Below are 18,426 nucleotides of genomic sequence, written 5' to 3'. Positions count from 1 at the left end.
ATGTATTTCATTCAGAGTTCACCAGTGCTGAAGTAGCAATTTCTATTATTGTTGACAAATGAGGAACTTGAGTCTCATGATGACAGAAAGAACTTATTCCAATTCCATATATTTTAAGTTCATAATAAGTTGGCACAGAACTGTGTTTCAAAACATGTGTCTGTCTAAATAACCGTTAAACTTCTGCTGCCCGTTTAATAAAAGAGTCACTTGATCCCAAGGGTACTGGAGGCAAATTGTTTGTATGTTAGCTGTGTATTCCAAAAACGAATACAAAACCTGCAAGTCTCTGGCAGCCTGCATTTGGTGGTCTCAGGCCTTTCCCCCACCCTGGAAGACCGATGGCAATGGGTGGACAAAGGAGTAACCGAGGGCCAGGCTGGTTGGTATCAATTGCAGTTTACTCCAATCTCATCTCATTCTCTCCTGATTCCCCTTCCCCGGGTCCTCCTTGATTCTCCCCTGGGATTTTCCTTAATTCCTCTCTTGGATTCTCCTTCATTCTCTCCTTGCCCAATCTCTTTTTCTCCTCCTCCCTCTGACCCTCTTACAGCCTAGTTATCTCCCAAATCATAAGAGGGCTAGGGTAGCAATTACACATAGGTGTTGTCATAAAGTCAACACATATAAGGTCCCTCCCTCAATGTTATCCTGCAAGTAGTCACATATTTACCTTTCCATTAAAGGGAAAACATGAATTCTCTCTATTTAAATATAAAGAAGAAAATCGGTGTTTGTACCAGTTTGTCTGCAAGTATGATTTCTGAATCTATTCAATAAATTCTAGAATCACTGTATCACTATTGTGCCATTTATTAATATTAGCACTTGTAGCACCGTTGTCCCATGTTCATCAATTTGCTTGAGCGGGCACCAGTAATGTCTCCATTGTGAGACTTGTTACTGTTTTGGCATATTGAATACGCTGTGGGTAGCTTGCCAGGCTCTTCCGTGCTGTCGGGATTTTCTTGATAGCTTGCCGGGCTCTCCGAGAGGGATGGAGGAATCGAACCCAGGTCAGCCGCATCCAAAGCAAACACCCTACCCGCTGTTCTATCGCTCCAGCCAGTTATTAATATCAACTGCCAGAAATAAAAGGAACTATATTTTTAACATCATACTTTACTACCTGAGTAATTAGAGTCACCTAAATAGTCAGTGTGATATTCAGTATTTTTGATTATTTATTACAAAGTTATAAAACACCTCTAAGTACCAAATCAACAAGTATACTTCTGATAAATTATATACTGTATAACAAGTATATATTCTGATAAATATTGAACTCACCTGCAGTAACTATGGCAGTCATTTTAAATTCTATTATTTTAAATTTTGAATTAGTCTTTTTCACACAAAACCCGCTAGAAATCATAATATTTGACTCACTCCCAAAATTAAATACTTTTGCATACAGAGGTTTGATGAATCAGAAAATAATATTTTCTTACCTAACTTTTATATTAATCTTGAAGTCCTCTAGATCTTTATAGCTGATAACATTGTTTTCTGGTTCTATTAAGACATAACTTTGTCTTTCTAAAAAGAAATATATGCAAGAAATAATACATTTATTAGTATATCTGCTATTCAAGGAGAAATTTTTTGCTTCAAGGGGATGATAAATATCAATAACATTGATATCCTTCCCCTGGTTATGCCCACTGTTCACACACAGGGAGCCTCTTTATCACCTCATAGAGACAAATCTCATCTTTCCTCTAGCAATGCTATCTTCACAGAAGTACACGTGCTACTATCAGACGTCTGATAAGACCAAGATTCAGTTTTGCTTATTGTGTAAAGGTCTTTTACTATGACTTTTATGTAGGGTTTGATGATCTCCCAGGTATACACAAAATTGAAAAGAAGTTGATTCATTAGTATCCACGGTGTTTAGTGATTCTCTTTCACTCTATCCAAGATCTGAACATCAATCTCAAACTCTCACCACGGCAAGACATCATTATTTGTAGAACATAAATTAATTTTTAAATGAGAACTAAACAAAGGGAGTGAAGGCAAATTTGGTATCAAAGTGACCAGAGCAGGTGGTAAAAGGCAAAACAAGTATATCTTCAGGCTGCTTCTCTCTAGAGATAAGCAGAGCAAGAAGCTTATGATTTGACTGAAGTCTAAGACACTTAATAAGTAACTCCAATTATTGACTTTAATCATGTCAGGGGGTATTCTGTTGCATGTCTTTTTCGAGACATTACCCTTTTTCTTAAACTCAAATTGTGTAGTTCCTGTTGTTGTGAAGTCCTCTCTGTACTTAGCATTAATTGTCCATAAACCAAGCCTGTGAAAACACAACATGCAAAACATGTAGGTCCCATCAAATCATATCTCTAATTCACCCATTGATTATATCTACCCTTCAAATAAGCTCTTAGTGAGGTTTAAGCACAGTGTTCATTGACTTGCGTGTTAACTCATTCAATCCTCACATAAATATTCAAGAATACATTATATTACTGGGTTTGGTAACCCAAGTACTTTATTGGAGAGAGCAGTCGCCGATGGGCTACACTAGCACGCAACAGGGACGAATGGAGAAGTTACTGGTACCCACTCGAACAAATCGATGAACAAAGGGATGACAAATGATTACATTATTATCTTGATTTTATCATCAGAAAATCTCTCCTAGAGAGATTAATTAAATTGCCCAGGAACAAAAATGTAGACTTGGACTTTTATTGATAATTCTGGCTCTTAAAGTCTTCTGCCAAAATTCTGTGCTAGTGGAAAATGACCACAGTGGATAACCTAATATACTATGTCTGCAGGATTTTAAATTATAGATAAAAACATGCATTTTAAGAACAGTTGTATGCATACTGTAATTTCTTTATTGCTGTACATTGTCTGGTATACCATAGTATATATTTAGCTGGAAAATATTTAAATTTAAAGACAGTGGTCAACCAACCAACCAATATGAAGTTCTATCATATTACTAGATAACATAGATTATACCATAGGACAGAAATATGGATTATGTGTTTAGGACCGTTTGATAAGATGAAGCTTGAAATGATCAAATGCAGTTTTGAAGACTTGACAACTCAAAGTTAGTGTGAATTTCTTTTTCAGTGTCAGGAATGAAATATGAGACTTCACACATGGAAAGCATTGACTGTACCCATGAGCCACATCTCCAGCCCCCAAAATAATTTTAGAGGAGAAGTATGGATAAAGGAAAGAGCGAAGGAGCATCTAGTCATGAGGTAGATCTGGTTCTCCTTTCAGCTAACTGTTTCAAAGCTACATGGCCTTAAGAGGCCTATAAATTTTTCTAGCACTTAATATTCATAACTGGAAAAGAGAAAAATTAAGGAACTGAGTTCTTGGCACACAAGATTGGGGGGAATTCATATTCATTTCCTCTATATGTTGAAGTGTTAGGGTTTCAAAACACTATGCAATAAGAAATTATCCATGTATGTCTCAGAATATCCTTGGACTTATTATATGAAGTAATTTGAATGTTTTTGCAGACTCTAAAACACATATTAGTGGACATAGTGCATTTACAACATTATTCTATTCTATGAAACTCTTAGAAACTTGGGGGCAGTGTCTGTCTCACAGTGTCCCTGCCTGGCTTTTCCTATGAAACTTGTTTACTGAATCAGATAGAGCAGACTAGGTTGGTGCTGATGCTGGCCATGCTGTCAGAGAAGCCTGTGCAGTTGTCCCTACAGGAAGAGGAGAAAGAGAGAAGAAAGGACACTCACTGGCTCTGAGACACAGTAGGAAACAAACTTTCTTTACATCAGCTTTTTTTTTTTGCTTTTTGGTCACACCAGGCAATGCACAGGGGTTATTTCTGGCTCTGCACTCAGGAGTTACCCCTGGCGGTGCTCAGGGGACCATATGGGATGCTGGGAATCTAAGCCGGTCGGCTGTGTGCAAGGCAAATGCCATACCCACAGTGCTCCAGCCCCCCAACATCACCTATTTTTTATCCTATATAACTGTCTCTACAAATATATGCCATTACTCCAGGTACATCTACTGATTATAAACAAAAGGACTTCAACAACAAATATTTTTAAATACTTAGGAAAGAATGGCATGTAGAAATTGCGGAAAGTTACAATTCCAGGATTTGTAGTACTTCCAACCATTTCAGTTTCTTTCCCTTCAGGGTCCTACAAGTAAAAAGAAAAAAGTGAGTTTTATTTTTCAGACAACCTATAAAACATGAGTTCATATATACAAAATAGCATGTGATGGATTGTCTCAATAGATATATATTCTCTAAGAAACTATGTTGAAACTAGGTAGAGAAACATTGGCCAGGTATAGAGTCTGAGACTGTCAGCCATTCAAGTTAGTTAGCAAATATTAATTACAAATAACAGGGTAAGGCAATTAAAAAGGTTTATATTTAGAACAATCATAAAGAGAATGATGAATATTCAAGTGTGTTAAACTCCTCACTTTCCTTCTCCCCGAGTGAGACTTCTAGGATAATTTTCAGGCAAAGTCTCCATGCTATGCTCAAAAGGTTTTTTCGATTTCTTGTCATATTCAAGATCAACTCAGAATACATCAGGAAATGTCATAGCAATGTCCTCTGACCTCTTCAATGTCTCCTCTCCATGGAGACTCCTAACAAGGATCCACAAGGCTGTGTGGAGCCATTTACCTTCCCATCAAAACTACCTGAACCCAAACCTGTCTGTCCCAGACAGTGTCTCTTGATGCAAAGCAACATATCAAAGCTTCCACTCTATCATTCTGGAGTGTTTCTGAGACATTCCTCTGTGATCAAGTCATTACTTGGTCCAGCCTTATACCTTGATTTTTTATGTCTCCAAACCTCTGATTCTCCTCAGATGCCAAGACATAGTTCAGCTTCTATCTGTCAATCTTCCCAGTGGTATTCTAAAAGACCAAGATCAGAAACTGCCTTCATTCTTCAGCACTTTCTTCCAGAATAATTAGTAGCTAACTTTGCTTTCATTTCTCTTTAGATCTGTTCTACTATTGGTCCTGTATTTTCTTTGCCTGGTTTACTGTATTCAACTGAAAAATCAGTTATTATCTGTATGATCATGGTGGTGACTCAAGTTTTCTAAAGTTCCACTTTCTCATGTAGAAGGAGAGGTGAAAATCATTGTAAGGTTGTCATGACAATGCATGTCATGGTCCTCTTACATAACACACACACGTGCTCTACCTGCCCATGCATCACAGCTACCAAGTAGACACATACATTTAACAGAATTTTATAAAGAAAGAGTCTTCCCCTTTATTCCACTTCTGAGATACCTTTATTCCCAGAAGTGGAATTACTGTGTCAAATGAGAACTCAATTTCTAGTTTCTTGAGGAATGTCCATATTATTTTCCAAAAAGTTAGACCAGTCGGCATTCTCACCAGCAATGAAAGAGTTCCTTTCTCCACATGCATGCCAGCTCTGGTTGTCTTGTTCTTTTTTATGTGTGCCAGTCTCTGTGAGTTGATATCTCATTGTTGTTTTTATTTGCATCTCCCTGTAGATAAAATGTAGAGCATTTTATCGTGTGCCTTTTGGCCATTTTTAATTCCTCTTTGAAGTAGTTTCTGTTCATTTCTTCTGTCCATTTTTTGATGTTGTGGGATGTTTTTTTCTTGTGAAGTTCTACCAGTGCCAGATAGATCTTGGATATCCACCCCTATTTGATGGTTATTGGGTGAATGATGTTTCCCATTCAGAGGTCTGTCTCTGTATCTTGGTCACCATTTCTTTTGAGATGCAGAAGCTTCTTAGTTTAATGGAGTCCCATTTGTTTATCTTTAGTTTCACTTGCATGGTAGGTGATGTTTCACCTTTGAAGATGCCTTTAGCTTCAATATCAAGGAGGGTTCTGCCTACATTTTCCTCCATGGAGGTTATGGATTCAGGTCTGATATTTAGATACAACTGAAACTCAACCATGAACAGCTTTGGAACCATGTATCTCACAATGATTCAATAAAAATAAATAATTTATTTTAAAAAAATGTTTCCAATTGGATAAGATAATACTAAAATTGGGAGCAGAGATATAGAACAGTGAGTAACGTGCTTACTAGCTAACCAAACTAACCTGAGTTTGATCCCATGGCATCAGAAGTGATCCCAGAGCACAGAGCCAAAAATAAGCCCTGAGCACAGCCAAGTATGGTCCCCAAATCAAAATAAATACATAAACATTTAAATTGCTACCTTGTATACATAATTGATGTACTATTGTAGCTTTGAAATAAGTTTTGTCACATTTGACCAGAGATAAAAGAATGAACTCTTTAATAATATGAGAAAACCATCCAAGTGAAATTTTTTATTTAAAATTAAAAATACTAAATATTCAGTCACGTTAATTACAATGTTACTTGTGATTGCATTTCAGGCATTCTATATTCCAACACCAATCCCACCCCCAGTGCGGACTTCCCTCTGCCAATGTCCCCATGTTCCCACCAGCCTGCCTCCTTGACAGGCACTGTTTTGCTTGTTCGTTTGTTCAGGCTTTACCCAGTGGTGCTCAGCATGTACTCTTGTGTCTGTGCTCAGGATCATTCCTGGAAGCCTGAGGAACTCTATGTGGTGCTGGGGATAGAACCCAGGTGGCTTCACACAAAGGGAATGCCCTATCCACTGTACTATTGTTCCAGACAGGCACTTTTTTAGCTTGGTTGTTGTAGTCCCAATCTCATGCTTGCAGAATGTTTGGCTCTGTAGCATATATGTGTTAATGTATACATATATACTAAAAATATGATTCAGCTTATCATAAATTATGTTTGTATTTAAGCCAGTCTTAGCACAACAGGTAGGGTGTTTGCCTTGCATGCAGCCGACCTGGGTTTGATTGTTCAGTCCCTCTCACAATGGAGACATTACTGGTGCCCACTCGAGCAAATCGATGAAAAAAGGGAGGACAATGCTAAAGTGCTACATCAAGGTTAAATTTTGATTTTAACCACAGGCAGTTCATTGCAACTTGGATGAAACTAGGGTTTCTTGATCAGGGAAGTAAGTCAGAAGGAGCAGAACAAGTACTGAATAATGCCTCTTTTGTGGTATTATAAAGAAACAAGACAGGGGAATCTCAAGCATCAGATGATGATAGACCCTTACCCCTGATGACAGATCTAAGAATGTCAAGTAAGTGGGGAGACATACTAGGGAGGGATAGATAAAATGGACTGAACGTAGTAACATAATGACTCTGGTGGTGAGTAGGTAAGGTACTTATCCATTAAAACCATTAGTGTTGACACTATTGCAGATATGTGACCCAAGTATAGTAATAAAATATTTTTTTAAAAGTTTGCCAATAGTGTAATGTGGCAGGCCAGGAGGGAGTGTGTGTGTGTGTGTGTGTGTGTGTATGTGTGTTGGGGTGAGGGGTAGTGTAGATCTTGAAACCTTAGTGGAAGGATACTGTTACTGTGGCTATAGATTTGGAACATTTGTATGCCTAAACCTAAGTTATTAACAGTATTATATATCATTGGACCCAAATAAAATCCTAAAAGAAGAAAAAATTTAAAATTAATGCCATACTCACTATAAAAGTTAAGATAACTTCTCTTTGAGCTGGTTTTAGGTTTTCGTCAAATGTATAAGCTCTAACTTTTACTGTAAAAGAAAAGTCATAATAAAAAACTTTTTAAAACATTTAAAAATGTTTTTAAAACATTTTGAAAAAGAAATTGACACGATCCTAAGGTTTTTTTCTATTTTATACAGATATGTTTCTCATATTTTGCTTTTATAATTTATGGCTTAACCTTGGTTCATCAATTCTTAACCATTCTATATGGTATAAGTTGAGAAATAACTTCATTGATGGGGGACAGGGAGGACACAAAAATAAGTTATTGTCCTGATTTATCCATTGATCAACTATCTTTCACCCACCACCATCCCCCAGATTAAAATTTACTCTTAAACCTTAAAGTCTCCAATAAAATAAGTATTCACTGTATTCCTGTTCTCCTGTTGCTCATCGATTAGCTCAAGTGGGCACCATAACGTCTCCATTGTGAGACTTGTTTCTGTTTTTGGCATATGGAATACACCACGGGGAGTTTGCCAGGCTCTGCCATGCCGGCGGGATACTCTCGGTAGCTTGCCGGGCTCTCTGAGAGGGAGAGAGGAATAAAACCCGGGTTGGCCATGTGCAAGGCAAACGCCCTACCTGCTGTGCTATTGCTCCAGCATTAAAAACAATAAACAAAGCAAAAAAAATAGGTTGGAAAATCAACACACAAAATGCGTAGCATTCTACATGCAAGTAAAGTACATGAAGAGAAACAAACAACAACAAAAGCAGTTCAATGGTGGTGAAGAATCAAGAATCTAAAGTCAATTTACAAAAAAAGTGACACCTATGATACTGATGAGAGGCATTTGAGGCCACTGAACATGGCCAGAGTAAACTGCATGGCAGTGTCCAAGCACCCACATCCCTGGACACTAGCACTGTACCACTCGCCTGACTGAGTATCACAGGGAATAGTCCCAGCACCCCTGAGCACTGAACTTTGCATATAAGTGGATCAACATGGAAAGTATCAGCTAAGTGAAATGAGCCAGAAAGAGAGGGACAGACATAGAAAGATTGCACTCATCTGTGGAGTATAAAATGGCAGACTAGGAGACTAATACCCAAGAATAGTAGTATATAATACCAGGAGGTTGGCTCCATGGCTTGGAAGCTAGCCTCACATTCTGGGGGAAAGTCATCCCAGATAGAGGAGGGAACACCAAGTAAAATGTGATTTGAAATCCCAAACGGGGAGTGAGATGCACGCTGAAAGTAGACTAGAGACTGTACATGATGGCCATTCAATACGCCTATTGCAAACCACAACACCCAAAAGGAGAGAGAGAGGACAAATTGGAATGCTCTGCCACAGAGGTGGAGTGGAGTGGGGGGGAGGGATAGGGGGTGGGAGGGATACTGGGTTCATTGGTGGTGGAGAATGGACACTGGTGGAGGGATGGGCTCTCAAACATTGCATGAGGGTAAAACAAGCACGAAAATGTGTGAATCTGTAACTGTACCCTCACTGTGACTCACTAATTAAAAAATCAATAAATTATAAAAAAATATTGTAAGCCCCCATGCCAAAAATAAAATTTAGGAAAAAATTTTGTGGTTTCTTTATAGCACCACATTATCTGTAATCTCCTGGCACAATGAGGAATAATCCTGGAGCACAGAGCCAGGAGTGAGGCCTGAGCACTGGTGAGTGTGGCTCAAACAACAGCAACAAGTTGTGGCATTTTCCTGCAATGAAGGGCTGGAGCAATAACCTAGGGGCTAAGGTGTTTGCCTTGTCTTGCAAGCAGCCAACCTGGGTTCGATTCCTCCATCCCACTCTGAGAGCCCAGCAAGCCACAAATAGCATCTAGCCCGCACAGGAGAGTCTGGCAAGCTACCCGTGGCATATTCGATATGCCAACAACAGTAACAACTTTCAGAATAGAGATGTGACTGGTGCCCGCTCGAACAAATCAATGAGCAACGGGATTACAGAAACACACTGAAATTCTCTCTGTAGCACTGTCACACTCTTGTCCCATTTGTTTTTTTGTTGTTGTTCTTCGATTTGTTTGAGTGGGCACCAGTAATGTCTCTATTGTGATACTTCTTGTAACTGTTGTTGGCATATCGAATACGCCATGAGTAGCTTGCCAGGAATGGCCATGAGGGCTGGATACTCTCAGTAGCTTGGTGGGTTCTCCAAAAGGGACAGAGGAATGAAACCCTGGTCGGCCACGTGCAAGGGAAACACCCTAGCTGCTGTGCTATTGCTCAGAGAATCCTTAAATTCTCTCAACTATAATAAAACATGAAATCTTACTTTATTTACAGCACAATAGGAAGTAGAGTCTCATATTCAATAAGTCACAGGGAGAAGGACAATGATAAATGATTTCATTTACATTGTTTTGTAAGGAAGAAAAGCAATGGAATAGAGAGTACATACTAATAACAAACTCTTAAGTTTAACTACAAAACTGAAATTACCAATCAGTTGTGAGGAAAGGCTTGGATGGAAGGAAGAAATGGTCCAGAAGTCACATTAGGTCACTGGTGGTGGTGGCACGCTGGGGGAGGGGTGCGCGGGGGAGGAAAGGTCATGTCTTTGGCACTTTGGTGTTGGTAGAAGTACAATAACTCTGCCACCAAAATCATAGATATTTGCACTTATTATAATTATATTACCCCAAGTATAACTTTTTAAAAATCCTACCGCATACCTGATGTTTCATCTGAAGAGTAAATAGATTTATCTGTCTCAATAAAGATGAATCCATTGTCATAACGTAGTGGAATTGTTATTGTTTTTGAAAAATGAGCACATATTACTTCTAAATACACATATGAAATTGCATTTGGTTCTCCAGGCAAATCTTTTCGTTTTATCTGTTAAAATATCAATATTTTAATACTAATTGTACAAATATAATGTATGTGGCCCTTTTCAGACATACTGATATGGTAAGAAATATATACTACTAGGTTCATGGATATTTGTTTCATATTCCTTGAACATATGCTTCACATATTTGTCTGAGAAAAAGTTTGCTTGCTTTGATTTTTTTAGCAAAATAATTATTTTCCAGAATCAAGTATGTTTCCTAAAATATTAGTATAATTTAGCAAAATATATGTTCAGAATGGAATGTTCTCCATTCTATAAATATTTTGGAACAAGAGATACATCAATCTATGTATCTCTCCAGATGTATTTTTCTTCTAATATTAGATAAAATTTTATTACGTAAATAATCTTTCCCTAAAATTTATCATGTAACTTTCAGACACTTTCAAAATTGGTTTTGTTTTCAAGTTGCCAAACCTTTTCTCATCAATAATTTTTATCTGACACATTCCAACTTGTGTATATTTACATGAACCACAAATCAAAAGCAAATTCTCTAGCATTTTATTCTGACCTGAATATATAAACATGGGATTTTTCAACTCATCAACGATTGCACACACTTTTGTACTGTGTATCTTCTCTTTATCTATATGTACAACAGATGAGTGTGTTAGTGATGCATGTGCTTTACATGAGAAATTAGACATGATGAGAAAATATACATACGATTAAGCTTGCAGAGCCTTGAAATTTATTTTCTGGAGATAAATTAACTTGCCCAAGGGAATATATGGAATTTTTGTCAGGATAACTTTTAATAGCAACAGACACAGCAAATGGTTCTGTATATCCATGAGCTTGAATCACTACTTTCTCAGAGGCATCAACACAGAAAGCTTTAGGTGCGAAGACAACATACCTGTTGAAAGAGCAAAATTATAGACATTTTTTTGAGTCTCCAAACTTGCTTTTTTTAAAATTATTTTTAAATTTTTTATTACTGAATCACCATGGCGTACAGTTAGAGACTTACAAACATTCATGCTTGCGTTTCAGTCATACAATGATCGAGTACTTATCCCTCTACCACTGCCCATTCTCCACCACCAATGATTCCATTATCCCTCCCACCACCCCACCCCTTATGCCCCACCACACTCCACCTCTGTGGCAGGGAATTCCCTTTTGTTCTCTCTTTCCTTTTGGGTGTTGTAGTTTGCACTAGAGGCCTTGAGTGGCCATTGTCTTTGATCTATAGTCTACCTTCAGGTTCGCATATATATATTCTTTTAATAAAACATGATATTTAATTTTTTTTCGCCTAAGAGAAGCAAGACACATAATCAATGGTTCATGTACATAGCAGTACATATTTTATTACTCAAAATGTAACTTATCTATGCTAAAACTAGCAGACTCCAGAGAGCATCCTAAGATGATTTTTTATGGAAGCAGATAAAAGGCAGTTGGCTCTCTATCTCCAGGGGAATGTTTAGTAGAGTCCCCTAAAGATGCTACAGATAGGGATTATGATCTGGGCGGCTCATGAACATGAGTTCATAATGATCCAGACATGCCTCCGTACCTTGCACCAGGACGATTTCACCTGGGTGCCTCAGATTGAACAGGCATTGACCCTCCACCTGTCCCCTTTGGTTCCCGGCAGCCACGAACTTCCAGAACCCAATGAAAACACCCAGTACGTGGGACTAGTGACTGCTAACTCCCAGTCCCTTGAGAACCAGGAGAACAGGCCACTCCTTCCCATCTCCATGAAATATTTTAAATCAAAATACTAATCAGCAAGTTATGCCTCTGAATACCTCGATACCATCTTATATTAGGACACAAATCATGCCAGGCCAGTAACAGCATTGATTAATAGATAAAAGTGGACATTTTCATAAGTAGGAGGTTAATTTTTAGAAGTAGGAAGTTAAAATTTTAGGGCATGAAGTAAATTTTGCTTCCTATATAACTACTATACAAACATTTGCAAATAAAATATGAAATCCTTCACTTACGTTTGCTCCTGTCCCCAACTTCTTCCCAAGTAGAAAAATATACATATTATGCTTAAGATATCCATGGCTGGAATAGCATCAAATTGTGCTTGTATGGTATCTCTACTCATGACCTCTATTTAAAAGGTGTATTTAAATGAGTGTTCAGGTTAATAATTAATGTCTGAGAGTTTTTTCATTTAAGTAAGAAACCCAATCATTTACGTGATAACCTCTTAGTGTCTATCAGCAATTTTGGAATCTGAAGCGAGTGCTGTTAGCTCATATGTTTGTTTGTGATGAGTCTGTTTAACTATGATGAATCAAACTAAATGACACCCAAAATAGTCTCTTAGAAAATGTTTCAAAACTGGACACAGGCACAAAGTTCTTGAAGGCTGCCTTAGCTTCCACAAGTTCTGGGAGTAGACTATGAAGCCAATGCCCAGAACCATTGCCTTTACTGGTTCCAGTGCAACGATCCTACAGATGTAGGGGCTGATGGCTAGTTTCCTTATTGCTTTGTTTTTCTCATTAAGTCACCTTGGCCGCTGGAGATAGCCCAGAGAAGCCTGGGAAGTCTTGTCTTCACACTATAATTTGACCTCAGTGAACAGTTAACCTACTCTGGGAGACAATAACAGTTAGGTTTCAAATCTCAAGGTGGAACAACCTTGCACTATCATCCAATCTACTGAGCCCCCTCAACAGAGCTGTCTGAAGTAAGCACCTGAGGTGTTTGTTTGTTTGTTTGCTTGCTTTTACCTTCCTTTCTGCCCTTCCTGCTTTCTACACTTCTTCCAAATCTCTCTTGAGAGACGTGTCACTTAAACTGCTTATAAGAGACAGTCTTAGATTTTGTCTCTTGGAGACTATTACATGTAAGAAGCAAGGGAGGAGATTGTCAACCAGGACCGCCTGTGGGGAGTCTCTGAAGCTGCCCTGAGATAGGTGGGGTTTGAATTTGGATCCACCAGGCCTTTATCAGATCCACTTAAAACAAACCCGAAATCGCAATGCAGTCTTCCAAATGCTGAGGTGTAACCAGGAACTCCGGGACAAACAATAATGCATCAGTGTTCAGAACGTGGGTACAAAAGCTGAAGCTAGGGGGCTGGAGAGATAGCACAGCGGGTAGGGCGTTTGCCTTGCACGCGGCCGACCCGGGTTCAAATCCCAGCATCCCATATGGTCCCCTGAGCACCGCCAGGGGTAATTCCTGAGTGCAGAGCCAGGAGTAACCCCTGTGCATCGCCAGGTGTGACCCAAAAAAGAAAAAAAAAAAAAGCTGAAGCTATTGCTGCCTTAGGTTTCCTTAAGTCTAAAACCAATGACATGCATAGATTTATTCTAAACCATAAATAATCTGTTTCAGATGACTAATCATTAGATTACTATTTCAGACATTCTTCTGAACTGCAACTAATGGGCTAATATTTAACCAATGTATGAGCTTTGAGCCATGTCAAACAAAATCAAAGATTAGAAAATTATGAAGCAACAGTAGATTGTAAAGGATGATTTAATGTAAAAGAATCTTTCGTTTGTAGCAGGTGCCATAAGTCTGCCATAAATCTAGTGCAGAATATTCTCAGACCAAAAGTTTCAGGAGCAGATCACCTCTGATGAGACTGACTGACTGACTGAATTTTAATTTTGTGCTGATTGTCTCAATCATTGAAGGGCTCTGAAGAAGAAGGAATTACCACGCGGAGCATATGATCACATAGGATCCAGTTTTGACCATTAGAGGACACAGATCTCTGGTTTGTACTCAATCCTATGCACAATCTCATTTTTACATCAAAAGATATCACCAAAGGAAAAAAAATTTAGAGAATCAAAAGCTTTGAGTTAAATGCATATTATTGCCAGTAGTGGTATCATTTTAGAAGGCCACAAACATCCCAGGTTTTTCAACACTGAAATATTATGGCTTCCCTGCCGCTGTATCTTTTCACAAATGGGAGGATATAACTGTTCAAGTGCTCTCATCTTTTAGCGAGAGATAACTCTCAAGCAAGGCTCACTGTGCACTGAGACAACTCCTAGTGATTCTCGCCCCTAGTGAGCTGAAAGGTTCCATGAACCAGAGCTAGAAGGTTCAATGCTAGGGAATGAGGATCTGGTGTTGTTCAGGCCTCTGTGGTGATGGGGATAACCAGAGTCACCCCAGCACTGCTTGGGGAACATGAGGTTCACACAGTGGTTTCTTAGGGGTGTCCTGTGCTATGCCCCCTAAGGCTCACAGGTCCATGTCGTGTGAGAATTTAATCTCAGGTCTGGCACATGCTCAAGTGAGGTTGTTTAAGCCGACTTGTTTCAACAACGCTGTATTTCATTCTAATACAGTCTGCTACCCTTGTACCCAAGAAGAACAATTTGATTATTATATAGTAAATTCAAAATTATTATCTGTTGCATGACTGATTTTAAACTGGAGGAGAAGACAAAGGAGACTGAAGATTCAAGAGCACTGTTTACATGGGATAGGGGGTAGAAGAAGTTATTGGAGGGTGGTATCTAGCTGATCTTTAACAAGAAAGGGAAAAAGAAATAAAAAGAATAGAAAAATAAAAAGATATAGAGGAAAGGATGGTGGAAAAACTCTTGGATTTTTATCTTGTTATATAACTGCCTACTTTGAGTGGTGTCTGTTTAACTCCTCTCCTACATTTTTCTATTGTACTTTTTATATTTTTAAGTTTTACAAGAGCTTTGTATATACTTGATTTTTTACCCATTGTCAAATGAATAGTGAGCAAATGCGCAGGGTCAATCTGTACAGTATCTTTTGATTCTAGTCAGTGTTTCTTTTTTAATGAGACGTTTGTTAATTTTATGTCATCCTATTTGTTTATTTATTTATTTTTATTTTTTACCTTGTTTTGCCTGGTCAATGACACTAAGTATTGTAAATGCCTCCAGATTCAATGTATGAAGAGTCCTGCTTATGTTTTCCTGAATTCAGGTTGTGGGTTCAGGTCTGATGACAAGACATTTCATCCATTTAGATAGATTTTTGTGTATGCTGTGAGATAGGGGTCTAAGTTCATTTTCTTGCATGTGACTGAGCAGTCTTTCTCACCATTTGTTGAAAAGCTTTTTCTTGCTCCACTTCATATACCTAGCTCCTTCACCAAAGATTAGCTGTCTGCAAACGTGAGTCTGTCTCTGGACTCTCAATCCTATTCCCTTGGTCTGAGAGTCTGTCTTTATTCTAGGTCCACACAGTCTTGGCTACCATAGCTTCATAATTTAAAGTCAGGATAGATAATACCTCTCATCTCCTTTTTCCAAAAATTTCAGGTATCATTCGCTCTGCATCCTTGAAAAATGTCATTAATATCTTAATAATGCTTGAATAGGATAGATATTTTGACAATATTAGTTTTTCAAATTCCTGAGCATGAATTTTTTTTTATTTTCCAGTGCCAGCTTTTATTATTTTGTTTAGTGACTTCTAGTTTTCAATGTAGAAATGTTTCACGTCCCTTTTAATATTTATTCCTAGGTCCTTAAGATTTTTTAATGCTATTTGAAATAAAGTTGAATTTCTATGTCTTTTTCTAGTTACTCTCTTCATATATAAATGCAAGAGATGGGGAAGGGCATATTTTGGACCACATCTGGCAGTGCTCAAGGCTTATTCCTTGCTCTGCATGCAGGTCTCACTCCTGGCAGGCTCAGGGAACCTCAGATGCTGGGGATCAAACCTGGGTCGGCCACTTGCAAGGCAACTGCCTTACCTGCTGTACTAATGCTCCAGCCCTATAAATGCAATGGATTTTTATATCTCTTTTGTAATCTAGTACTTTATTTTGTATGTTTATTTTTTAATATATTTTTAGTAGAAGCCATTTATGATTCATGAATGCAGAGCAAGAAGTAAGCCTTGAGCAACACCAAGTGGGCCCCCACAAAGTGCTTTTTGGTGAAGTCTTTAGGGTCTTACTGTGTATTATCACACCACCCTCAAATAGTGACATTTTAGATTTGGGGGTTTTTACTTGGAGAATCTCAGAGTCTACTCATGACTCTGTGCTCACGGATGACTCATCACTCCTCGTGGTGCTCAGGAGACCATATGGGGTATCCGGAATTGAACCTGGTTTGGCTACATACAAGGCTAGTGCCCTACCTCTGGTACTAATGCTCTGGCCCTCAAGCGACTATTTTATTAAACTTCTTGATACGTGTGTATTCTTCCAATACTTTTTATATTTGCCTATAATAAATTAGAAAAGCCTAAAAAATGAAAAAACTATCTTCTCCCTCAGTTTATGTCTAGAACAACATATTTTGTGTAACTGGGTGACTAATTCAGAGAAGTGATGGGAACAAGGAAAAAAGTGAACAGGTTTCTCAGTCATGTGTATATTCTAAGCACAGTGGATTTCTTTTCAAAAGTTCCTTTTCAACAGAAAGTGTCGGCAGCCTGCTTGCCTGTAGCTGAGGCATGCTGAACTTGTTCTCACTGTGACTCTCATCGAAGGTCCGCACTTTTGGGGTCCAGATGAATTTTATTGTGAACGCTGTATAAGTGGGGCGGCAGGAATAGTGGGGATCTTCATCTTCACATACTCTATTGTCCCATCAGACTTCACTTATAAAGTTCATATGCAAAATAATTATTTTGAGACAGAGTTTGGCTTGAAATTAAGCATGAGGACTTCTAAATGCTGAGTTCTGTGCCACTGCACACATGGCTTGTCTAAAAATCCAACTCTAGGGTATCTCTGCTCAGGACCACACAGACAAGGGTCTTAGAACATCACATGGGTCTCCCCAAATAACAACGGACATGGCACCTACAGAGCGAGTAGAGAATGTCAGGAAGATGCGACACTTCTCAAAGGCTATGAAAGCAACACAGAACTGCTGGCCTGGGGCTGGGTACTTAGAGATGTTACAAGAGACTGAAAGATGGGAGACTACCAGAATGGAAAGAGTGTAGGGGCTAAAATCTGGGAGGAGGAAAAGGATGGGATAGACTCACTAGAGAAGGAGAAGGTGGTCAGAGGATAGAACCGTCAGAGATTTCAATAGACTCATCAATCGATGGGAGTTATGGCCTAAAAGGAGCAGTCCCCCAAGGATAGGTCAAAGAAAGTCCTAATCTGTAGAGGGTTTTGAGCACTTGTGGAAATAATGTGTATGGCAAGTATAGATGTTTCCCAAGAAAGAAAAGACCAAAGAGTAGGCTAGTAACATAGGATTAACAAAGTGAAGTCACATATGGTTGACTATCCTGGGGTCATTCCTCAGAGCCTGGACATCAGGTCATATCATGGAGGCCTACATAAGGAAGCAGATAGGACCTAGAAACAAGATTGAGGCCCATTTCTGACAAAGGAGTGTATGGAGATTCCTTGTTTAATGGTACAAAGTTTTTGTTGTAGATAACAGGAAATGTGGGGTTTAAATGTGGGGTATAAATGACGGTGTTGGTTACATCGCATCATGCATATATGTGTGTACTGAAAAGTCAACATGATGTTATATTTATTATACTTCAATGTGCAAGTGTGTGTTTGTGTGTGTCTGTTTCAGATGCTGAGGCTCAGATTTGGGGTCTCAGACATGAAAGGCATGCTCTCTTCCACCCACCAGAATTCCATTTCAATGCATTTTTTAACCTCGAAAGAAAGAAAAAAGGGAAACAAACTGTACTATGAAATTTGCCAGATGATGCACAGAAAAGTTCAAAAATTAGTATTTTTGCATATATTATTAGGAAGTTCCAATTTTAGTGTATGTGCTGCTGAAGTGAAGGGACTGGAGTGATAGCACAGAGGGTAGAGTGTTTGCCTTGCATGTAGCCAACCCAGGTTCAATTTTTCCATCCCTCTGGGAGAGCCCGGCAAGCTACCCATGGCATATTCGATATGCCAAAAACAGTAACAACAAGTCTCACAATGGAGACGTTACTGGTGCCCGCTCAAGTAAATTGATTAACAACGGGATGACATTGCTATTATTTGGAAGATGAAATGGATGTCAAATTCCACATCACATGTCTTCAGAATATTAATAA

At 38.6% G+C, this 18,426-nt stretch overlaps 1 protein-coding gene across 1 annotated transcript in view; it reads right to left on the bottom strand.

The window, feature by feature from the left end:
- Positions 1-12,520, bottom strand: part of LOC129403484 (complement C5-like) — a 52,043-nt gene extending 39,523 nt beyond the window's left edge. The window contains exons 1-7 of the mRNA XM_055132144.1: positions 12,411-12,520; positions 11,113-11,305; positions 10,259-10,424; positions 7,554-7,624; positions 4,069-4,160; positions 2,220-2,302; positions 1,452-1,539 (exon numbers count right to left, since the gene is read on the bottom strand). Of these exons, the coding sequence (XP_054988119.1) occupies positions 1,452-1,539; positions 2,220-2,302; positions 4,069-4,160; positions 7,554-7,624; positions 10,259-10,424; positions 11,113-11,305; positions 12,411-12,520 (803 nt within the window). The remainder of the gene's footprint in view (positions 1-1,451; positions 1,540-2,219; positions 2,303-4,068; positions 4,161-7,553; positions 7,625-10,258; positions 10,425-11,112; positions 11,306-12,410) is intronic.
- Between the last annotated feature and the right edge of the window lie 5,906 nt (positions 12,521-18,426).

This window comes from Sorex araneus, chromosome 1 (assembly GCF_027595985.1).
Source record: "Sorex araneus isolate mSorAra2 chromosome 1, mSorAra2.pri, whole genome shotgun sequence".
Classification (NCBI taxonomy): domain Eukaryota; kingdom Metazoa; phylum Chordata; class Mammalia; order Eulipotyphla; family Soricidae; genus Sorex; species Sorex araneus.
Note: the sequence above shows the minus strand (reverse complement) of the source record. Positions and strands in the feature narration are given on the sequence as shown.